At 35.1% G+C, this 11,354-nt stretch overlaps 1 protein-coding gene across 1 annotated transcript; it reads left to right on the forward strand.

Moving 5' to 3' along the window:
• Window positions 1-552: 552 nt before the first annotated feature.
• On the forward strand, window positions 553-6,800 carry LOC128550468 (uncharacterized). Its single transcript, XM_053529615.1, has 5 exons — window positions 553-771; window positions 2,844-3,105; window positions 4,653-4,765; window positions 4,962-5,030; window positions 5,229-6,800. Exons 1-5 carry the CDS (start codon window positions 711-713, stop codon window positions 5,459-5,461), a joined length of 738 nt encoding a protein of 245 aa, XP_053385590.1. The 5' UTR covers window positions 553-710; the 3' UTR covers window positions 5,462-6,800.
• Window positions 6,801-11,354: the final 4,554 nt, after the last annotated feature.

Consider the following 11,354-nt stretch of genomic DNA (forward strand, 5'->3'; position numbering starts at 1 on the left):
ATTTGTGCGTTTAAATTTGTGCGTTTAAATTATGATCGAGCTGCATGTACGCACATATTATTATAAAAATATGTTCTTACTTTCATTCGAATATGATAGTTTATGTAGGGTTTGTTGGTTCTCTTTCAGGAGCACATTTAAACACTAACCGAACTTTCCTTGCTGCCACAGCTATAAGTTTTATTGTAATATCATTTTTCGTCTGACAACATATGACAACATTTCTATGTCCTTGTATTATTTAAAAGCAAATATTTTTATATGAAAGCGTATTCAAATACTACACGCATGTCAGCACATGACGTCCTCGTCACAATTTCGTCAGATTCATCTAACACGGTAGCTGTGCAACGTGCGGTAGCTGTGCAACGTGTTGTTTAAACCCACCCTTTTTGAAAATGACAGCTTGTAAAGTAACGTGTATACCACTGATTGGTCAAATATATGATATGCTCATGGTCTGGAACTGAAAATAATCGAAGCGAATTCTCAATTATTTGTCAGTTACGTGTTCATATTATCTCCTTAAATGTTATGACATGTCTCCCTAGCGGCAGACATAGAAACAGGAGCATTACAAATATTATGGTGTGTTTGGTATATCAGGCCATAGAAACCGCTGGGAATAATGGTATAAAAGGAATTTCTCTTATCAGAGGACACATATCTTTCTACAAGGGTTCATCAGTGCCTGCTGAGCGCAAATAAAAATGAAGACAGCTTGGACTTCAATTGGATTGTTGACATTTGTCACACTCTTCCAGAATGGAGGTAAGTCAAATTATTACATCTATTTTTCTCTATGTATTTTTTCTGCTTCAGCATCGATCTACAAGATTGGTATAATCCAAGCTGTATTAGGTGGTTAGTAATAACTTTTCAATGTTTTCTTAAAACGGTATAAAATTAAATATCTATATATCTGTGCTATATTCTAAAATTTAGAGTTAGGCCTACAGCGATGGAACTTAAGCGGTTTTCGGCACATTATAGAGCAATTTATTGGGAACACAATGCTATATATAAAAGTATAAAAATCGACAGGTTCAAAGTAAAAATATAATCATTTTAGTGAGATGTACTCAGGTATACTGGACCATAATTTTAATTTAGGTTTGTCCTGGGCATCCAGAGTCTCCGAAAAATAGAATAAATTGTAAAATCACAAAATTCTATCATTTTTCTACGAGGTACAGCAATTTGTGATGAGTTTGCGTTTGTTTTAAACTATTTATTGCATTTTGAATTTTAAAACACAACTAAAAAAATCTAAACTCGAGGTTGATTCCATCTGGAATGAGTGTTGAGAGCGATTAATCAAAGTTGTAAGAACTAGTTTTGCAATCGGGAATTAAGATACTAGTATCAACTTAAAATACAAGATTTTTTAAACGAAGACTATCGCGCCTGACAAAATTGCAGAGGCTTATTGTACTCACCTTATCATTTTTCGAGTCAAAATATACACACTCAATTAAAAGCTCTTATAAACTTTTTTTTTAGTTTTCATTTGTCTTTGTGAAGATCATGATTTGTTTTATCTGTTCAAACTGAGCATTGAACTATAGTTCTAGTTGTTGAAAAGTAGAATCAAGGAGTTGCATATTACAATCTCTTATTTTGGACATAAAATTGTCCAGTATACCCGAATACACCTCACTCAAATGATTATATTTTTACGTTGAAATTACCGATTTTTATAATTTATATAGCATTGTGTTGCCAATAAACTGCTCTATAATGTGACGAAAACTGCATCTAAAAATAATAAGCGGTTACGGAACTACAGACAGAGTAACATTACATATTGAACACCCCACGTACTGTATTTAACCTTCGCGAAAGGGAAATTTCTCGTAAAACTGTTACACCTTCGATTTAAGACGCCAGAAAATAAACGACAAAGAAAAGTCAATATGTCATATAAGATAATCGGGAATCACGAGTTTTACGCAGCGTGTACATTTTCATGCTTTTTGATGCTATAATGGTAACGTTTTTCATTATTTCTAAAATATACAAATGTATTTGATTTCGTTTGCACGGAAAATTTGTTGTTGTTGGTGTAGATAATTCCAAATGTAAACAAATGACATTCGATGAAAATAAAACTTAAAGTCATTTTCATGAATAAGTTAATATTCTATATTCGCTGTTCTTTACGAAATATAACAAAAACTTAGAAAAATGTTTTATTTGACGTGTACTTTTCGAATTTATAATCGTTTCCGTTTTTGAAAAATATACTGGAAAGCACTTTTGAAAGTTTCTATACAAATGATACAAGTGCTATATAAACATGATAAATGTAGTTTATTATTATCTTACTGCTTTTAATAATGTTAACATTTATAATAAAACTAACTATGTTGTATATCCTTGCTTATATATCTTTTAAAAATGTTGTGATATTGATTTAGAGGTATGTGAATTTAGCTTATAAGAGTCAAGATTTCATAACTTGTTGGAATCTAGATGTATATAGCTAAAGTGTTTCAATAATAAGAAATGAAATGACAAAAAATAAAAAGATTTTATCTGAAATATAACTTTTACTTAAATCTGGAAATTCAAACCTAGGGTTGGGCCAAATATTTGAAATCTTCTGAATCTGGCATTGTTAGATAATTCTGAAGGTCCGATTAGCATTGTATTTTAACTTTCAAATAAACAATTACCGTTTAACATAGAGCTATTTACAAAAATGTTAAAAAAATAAACATATTTGACATTTATTTGCTAATGTAGAATAAATCAATTTTGTATGGTCAGGGTGAAATGTATTAATGTCATGTTGATATAAATTTGTCTTATTTAGATAGTTATTTAATCCTTTTTCCTAGAGTGCACAGTTGCAAGTTGGACATCACCAGTGATTGCACAGGCAGATGGCGGCAGTGGTACTCTTACAAATACAGTTGATAATGGTGCAACAACCGCAAGTTTTAGTATAACTGCTACCGGGGATAAAACTATAGCTTACGCAATGACACAGAATCCCACCGCCGGCGCAACTTTTGCCATCGACGGTAGTTCAGGTGCTGTCACAATCTCGGCAGGCACTGTGGCTTACGCAACTGCGACAACGTATACATTTACCGTTACGTAAGTTAATGTATGTAAACTAGCATTTATGCTCAGAACGATTTACAGAACTTCAAGCAAATAGTACTTATTAAGTTAGACGTTGTTCTTACCTGGTTACAAGCTAGGTGATACATCATAAAACCGATGTACTACATGTACGCAGTATGTTGTTAATTAAAAGCGTTACTTGCTCTAGTTTATATTAATTTTTGATACATAATTATATTTCAATAACCTGTAATACTACTTTTCCTTTGATATTTACACCTCAAATCAAGAGACTATCCAAAGTTTCATGTCTGTCTCCACAAGAATGGGTACAAAATTACGTAACAGACAAACAACTTGAGCCATAAACAACTGACTTCTAGAAGTCCTAAAAGAATGAAAATTGTTTCTGTTTGTGAACATTTACGGTATTCATGGTAGAATCTTAACTTTCCTTATCATTTCAAAAGCACTGCACAGACTTTATTCATTTCGAATAACCGTGCTTTAATTGATGCTGTGAAAAGATACATATAAAAATAAACAATTATGAAGGGACAGTTTCACAAAAGACAACAATGTATTTTTTATTACAACGGGGTTTAATAAATAATCTGAATGAAAAATGAACTGAACTACTTTTCAGGTTAGGATTGAAATTGGAGTCATTTATGAACATATGGTTATTTTTTACAGTAATGTGATTAAAGATTATTTTATATTTTTGCAAATTCACCAGCAGTTTTTAGAACCTGTTTCTTTCAGGTCTTAACCAACATATAGCAAAATGTGAACACAGGTGCCAGTACATTGTATTATTATATAATGTTTCACTTTTTTTTCTGTACATTCGCTGTTCAATCTATACAAGAGTAATGAGTGTTGCTATTATATGGTCATAACATGCGCATTATGCATGACTGGGTACTACATTAGAGCAGTCTTTGCAATAAGATTCTATTAGTAAGCATAGTTCTACAGAAATAAGTTAATTACCATGTTTAATAATATAGAAAAACTGAAATTTCTGGAAAAAAGACCTTCAGATATCATTGGGGTTATGATAAATACGTATCAGATTGGTAGCAGAATCTCCTTGGAGCCTAAGAGTTCTTGTTTTCAACTTAACCTTATAATAAATATCTTTTTTACAACTGCTTTAGAAAAAAGGACTTAAAACAACTGTTCATTTCTTGACAGCTCAATCATCGACATGGCGTTAGTATTGAAATAGCACTGTTTAGAATCCTTTACAGTTTACGCAGAGTGCTTCAAATTTTCAACGAATGATCATGTATCATTAGAAAATACAATAACTTCATCAATTTTGATCTGGTACTAACTTTCAAAGCCTCCGAATACGTATACAAAGCAAATCTGTTCAAAAGGTAAAATACACCTCAGTAATTCAAAACAGTGTTATCATGAATACCTTAGTTTATTAACCGTACCAAAAAGCTACGTTACGTGCTTAGACAGTAATATCTCACCATTCTTTTATTGTTTGAAGTAATGTTTATCGAATACACAGATATTGATTGTATTAACAAGAATTTACTGTTAAAAACATTTTGCAGTGCTACTGATGCAGATGGATCGGCCAGTGCTACCGTGACGCTTTCGGTTAATGACGAACCAGCCTTTGCAGCCACCCAATACGGCTATACAATCGCAGATGCAGCAGCTTCAGGTAAAGAACGTTATTAAGCTATAGGATATAAAGCTGTTGATACACTGATATACTTGGTTAAACATTATCTTTACTTCATTCCTTATTATTGTCAATTTTATTTTTCTTTCGTTTAAAAGTTTTATGCACCATGATTGTTTTAAGAATCTAAATGTATTTATAAAGTGGTGTAAAACAATTCTCTGTCGTTATCCAGGCACAACTTTGGCAACACATACGGCAACAGATGTAGTGAACAGTGGCTCGTTAACATACTCTTTCTTAAGTAAGTATTCAACATGAAATGAACCTGAAAATTTAAGAAAATAAAATGTAAGATAATTATACGTGCGTGTCTGAATTATGAGTATTGCAAAGGAATAATAATGCCTAATAGAAAGTAGACATTGTTACAAAACTTTATCGAGAATTTGTTTTATTTGATTTATCACTGTAAAATAAGTGTTGTAATAACTATTTACAGGTGGAAATACAAACACGGATTTTGCAGTGAGCACCTCAGGGGTTATAACCACCGCAAACGCAATGGCTGCTTCCACAACAGGAGGATATAGTCTTGTGCTTACGGCTGCAGACGCTACTCTTACAGGAACTACGACTATTTGGGTCGTTGTAACGTCATGCTCAAACGGAGCTGCAGGAATCTTAGCTGGCGTCATGACTTTGTTGATGGCAATGACAGCGGCTTTGTATTAGTTAATATAGTGACAACGAAATATTTCCGTTCCTTCATCAATAGCGTATTACACTGGAAAAGACGATTGATCATATAAGACTGAGACATATTGCGTCAACATAAATTCACTTTACATTTAAAACCGATAAATCAACGATATTAACATAATTCATTTACAGAAAACCTCTGTATCGAGTAAATGGTTGTCATTGCTAAATGTTATTTTATCTACTATTGCATGGCACCAACTGTAAATACAGTCTTGGAAGTTGATGTAAAATGAATGAAGTCGAGCGGGAAATGAATCGTCACTTCGGATAGAATGTGTAGAAGAAATTTCTTTGTTTGTTTGTTTTATTACACAAATGCTAGAATGATATCAAGCCACTCGATATCTGTGTATCTATACCGATAGGATGTATACCAATAGTTATGAAATATCTTAATGTTTTAAATAACGGTCGCAAAGAGAACAAAAAGTAGGGTTAAATTATATTCATGACCCATTCTCGTTCTTATTGTTTAAATAAATGAATTTACTTCAAGGCTAGTGCTACAGTATGTGGTGGCATTAGAAAATTTTTATTCGTTGTAACTAACTTTCTTCGAAAGATACCAATTTATCATTTTAACGTCATAGCGTGAAAAGCAAAATCAGTCCCGAGTGCCTTGAAATCATTTATTCTGATCAATTCATGAAATGAATTAAATTCATTGAAATATTGATCAGATCTTACTCTGTCGTCACTTACTTTAACATATACACTTACATAGATGTAGTTATCTTGATGTATCTTACGATTTATTTAGCTTTCATGTCCTTATTAAAAACTTTTACACAGCCGAAATATGAGCGTTAATGTTAACAATGAAAACTTATTTCATAACTATTTATATAAATCGCGGGTCTATACTTTGTGCTATAGGACCAGTCTATATTCAACACGTTTACTGAAAATTAAACTGAAAATTAATTTGTGATGCCATTATTGAATGGCTTGAAACTATTGACCCTCTCGGTCATTTAGATCTCGGACAATAGTTTTGACTATCGACCGGCAAGCCATCCGATAAGTTCAAAATACTTATCTATAGAATAGGCAAGTTTTAGTTCTAGAAAGAAACCAACGCGGTATTGAGTTTGTGAAGACACGACTTAATTTCTAATCAGAATTAGTTCGTCACGCAATAAAAAACTACAAGCTAGTAAGATTTAGCTATATTTGTAAAAATTGTGGCATTGTGACAATTGTGGCTTGCAGTAAGTGATACTTACTTACCATCTTGGAAATGATTTTTCTTATTATCAACCTGTTTCTTTCCTTTTTTGCAGTGTTCTCAATAAAATTATAAACTATCTCTTGTTGTTTATTTGACTGATGAGCCAATTCGCATCCTCACTAAAACTTATATTATGAGGACAAGACATTTTTCTTTTCTTGAAATCCAAAGGACAGAAAAGCAGACGAGATTAAACGCTGCTTTGTATTGTTTCTTGACAAACAGTAGCCCTCTGACGTTTTCGTGAGAAAAAAAAAAACATGAGTTATTCTGTGTGATACTGTGTTCAGTAAGAATCATAATTGTTCCATCGTTTTGTCCTTTAGATTTGTGGGAAAATACGATGCTAAGAAGCGAAGCCACGGTGCGTAGTGCTTTATCACACTTTTGCACTGTGTTTTCTTGTTCTCACATATATAAGGAGATATTACGATACGAGTGTATGGTATTAACATCTCTCTATCGTACTTCTTTAATATCGTCCTAAGGTCAAAGGGTTAATGGCAGGGAACCACAATGTGAAAGTGCGATATTGACATTGTATTTTTGTACTTTTATATCGCCCTCAGAACTCTTCGGAAAATGTCTGTGTATGTATTATTGCAGTTCCAAAGGGCATTTGGTAATTTGCGCACCCCCTGTCCCGTATCTTTTGAAGTACAACCATCAACTCTTCTCTCTGTTTTATAGCCACTGTTTATAATGTTATAATGAAACTGAAATAATGTTCGCATGCTTACTTTTATAGAAACACCATGTCATGTGAAAATTTGTAATAATTTACTTGTGTCTATATACTCAGTTGCATTTTTAACTTGAGTTTAAAAAAATCATGTTTTGTTCTGCTCTGTTCTGTTCTGTTCTGCTCAGTGGAATCAGTTTGTAATACGCCTTTGACATAAGTCATTCTGCAAAAAAAACATTTAAGGTAAATAATTTAATTTAGTATTTAGGATTTGATTATATCAAACGCAACGACGGTGAAATGCCTCGGTATCCTCGTGCATATCAAACGTTTGTTCAGTAGAATTATAAAACACGTTTTCAATCGATTTCTATTTTTAAGTCCATAGTTCTATCATGCACCTGACTATTTTCTTAAAATACCTAGATATTGAAGGTGAGTCAAAGAAATTCTGCCATAATTAGCATGATAATCGCTTTTACAGTTTTGTTACAATACACAGGCTAATTGATTTATTTGAACGCCAAGTTGCATCACTGTCACAGTGGTTCTTTTTATTTTGATTTAACCCTACAGAAAATGTATAAGGGCTGTATGAATCAGGTGATAATATAAGAGATTTTCTCCACTGGGATCATTTTAAAGATATTTTTCTTTCATTTATTAGTATTAGATTTAATGTTATTGTCTTATATTTAACACTAAAATTTCAGACCAGTCTTTTCTCATGGTTAACATATTAACTAACTGACTATTATAGACCCTTGCTGGCCGAATTATAACGTACATATCAGCAATTATAAATTCACGGTAAAATTGTCAATAAGGGATATCAAATGAAATTGAGCTACTGGTAATTACGTCATGGTCACGTCCTGTTTTCATTTCAATCTTCTTTTTTCCCTTGATTATCAACTCCTCTACGAGCGGAATTATTCAACGGAAAACTTATTTGAATTACTATTCTACGTAGCTTGTCAGGACTGAACTCTCAAGGACGTCCAGATTCCAGATTTTTATTCTTGTCATTTTCCACGGAAAGTAGGTCACAGCTGAAAACATCTGGTAATGAATCTGTAGACAAATGTTTGGAAACTCTGAGTAAGTTTAACATGTTTTAAAACTACATGTATATACTGCCATTCACAATTGCTTTAATCTTCCTCGTCCATAATATTTGCATTTCGTTATGTCTTTTTTTTTTTGGAATTAGACAACAACTCTCCAGTGCAAGAAATATCTCCTTCATTCCCAATCCAGTTAATTACTAGCATTAGCTTGCACATGCGTAAAGCGAAGGGACCGGTTAGCAGAAAGAAGTTGGTACTACTCTACCTTTTTCCCTATTACTAGCGGAATTCCTATGCTCCGGAGCCAACCCTAGTCGAAGAGCTCCGAAGATCCCTTGCGCAATATGCAGTAAAGCATGCAAATGGACGACACCCTGTGTTGATTGTAACACGTGCGACTGCTGGTATCACCAGGACTGTATGGGGATGGATGATGCCGTCTCTAAGGCCCTAGCCAACTGCACTTGGGTATGTGTCCATTGTGGTCTAACAAACAAATTTTTCTATCGGGATCTTTGACACTTCCATATTTGATACCAGCAACAGCTTCATCAACCTGAGTAACGCTACTGATACAGATAGTAAGATCAGCTTGGCTGCCCAAACGTTACATCCTCGCCACAACGCCGGCACCACAGCTCAACCCCTGACGGCCATTGAGAGTACTTTTAGTCAACAGTCAGTCCACCAAAAACCCCGAGAAAAAGGCACAATTGAAAATGGAGGATATGGTATCCTCAATCCAAGCAGACATCGTTATCGGAACAAAATCCTGGCACGACGACAGTATCGAACCATCTGAGGTATTCCCCTTAAATTTCAAGTCATACCGCCGAGCCTGTCGGGCTGGTCAAGGAGGAGGAGATTTTATACTCGTAGCAGATTTTATACTCGTAGCAGACAAGTACCCAAATGAAGAGCCAGAGGAACCGATACCAGATGGGGACTTAGAGTCGTATGGAGCAGAATCAGAGTAAAGGGTGCTCAAGACCTGTACGTCGGCTCCTTCTTCTCGCCTCCATCTAGGACAGAGCCCGAATACCTCGAACAGCTTCAGTCAATCCTCTCCAGAATTCTAAATGGTGCGCACTTGTGGTTATCTTGAGATTGCAATCTTGCTGACATCGATTGTGAGAGTGAATGTCCACATACCCAGGCTACACACAAGAAACAATGTCAACAGCTCATTGATATATGCCAAGATACCTTCTTAGACCAGATAGTCGACTCACCCTCCGACATTTTCCTCACAAACAACAAGACGCTCATCAACAAGCGCGATGTCTTACCGGGAATAGTTTACCAGGACGCCGTACTCGTTGAGTCGAGCCTTCAACCCATTACAGTGAAGAAACCAACCAAAAAGCTTTACATCTAAAGGAAGGCAGACTATAGAGATGCGAGATGATCTCTCTTTATACTTCCCTGCATTTTCTGACATCACACGAGACATGAATTCCAACGACACTTTGGTAACCTTCGAGCAGAAGCTGAAACACCTGATAAACATGTATATTCCCTCTAAGATGATCTCAGGCAACAAAGAGATGTAACCATGGATCGACAAAACAATCAAAACACAACACAAGCACAGGAACAAGCTAAACCCAAAGCAGAAGAAATCCGGCACCGCCAAATATCGAGAGCGATACGCACAAGCACGCAGCTTATCACAGAAACTGGAGCGCCAAGCATACTGAAAATATGTCGAAAACCTCATAGAAGTTGTTAACCCTGATGTAGACCATCAGCCAAGCAAACAAAAAAGGTTCTGGAGCTAAATCAAATCCCTGAGGAAAGACATCAAAGCACAGAGGAAAGCTGCACAGCGACTAAGTGGACAAGGCCAACATCCTCAATCGACAGACGGCGACGCCCCCACACCCACCCCCCTCCAGCATACCGTCGGTGACCGCTGACGCCCCTGACTTTGTATCCTTCAAGCAGAGGCTACCATCACTTAGGTTTTAAGTAGGACCATCCCAGCTACGAGTACCTCCTGATAATTCCGGCGGCTGTGCCCGCCGCGGCCACCGTAACCGGAAAGTCTTAGGTGAAAGGGGCGAAAACGTAGCTGGGTAACACTTTTTCTTCTTCTCCCTTTTAGCTATCCCACTCTTCTAACTATCTATTCTTTTCTGTTATTTCAAAAGTAAGAGATAAATTTTATTGCTTGGATAGAACATTTTTAATGTGTAAAGGGAATGAAACGGTATTAAAAATATTGCAGTTGATGTTTTCTTACCCTCCCTTTATTGGATCGTTTTTACTGTGCTGTTGTTCGGCTTTGATCCTGGCCTTTTACGCAAATCTTTAAATTTGAAAACATTAGATGGCACATATTATGGACAAAGATTCTTTGGGAAATAAAGTTAGGTAAGTAGACAAGTCTCTAATCTTGATAATCTGACTGACTGTATTTTGGCATAATTGTCAAACTTTTCAACTTCGACTTTGTAATGTATCAATGCTTCTTGTCACTGAAATACTTGATATTTTGCGCTCGACACATAGTGTAAAAACTGATATCTCTCATGCCGTAATAAAAGCCGAAGATGTGGCATTAAAAGGTCAAATAAGTATTGAGAAATATATTGAGAGAAATGGTATTACCATGTTGACACTAAGCCATTAAACCTATCTTGACTTGATCACCTTACATCTTGCCAGATATTAAGAACATCCCATATGCAATTGATGGGAAGTCGTTCAAAGCTTCCTATTGTTTTAGCTCTTGCGATCCATTAGTGCAGTCAAAGTATACAAACTTGAAACAAAAGCATATACAAAGATGCTTCAGTCCAATTTTAGTGACCGATGATCGTGTGCGTGTAGTTTATGAAAGTTCTACACGACTTTTTTCATAAAATTGGGCTA

The sequence above is a fragment of the Mercenaria mercenaria genome, chromosome 18 (genome assembly GCF_021730395.1).
Source record: "Mercenaria mercenaria strain notata chromosome 18, MADL_Memer_1, whole genome shotgun sequence".
Lineage (NCBI taxonomy): Eukaryota > Metazoa > Mollusca > Bivalvia > Venerida > Veneridae > Mercenaria > Mercenaria mercenaria.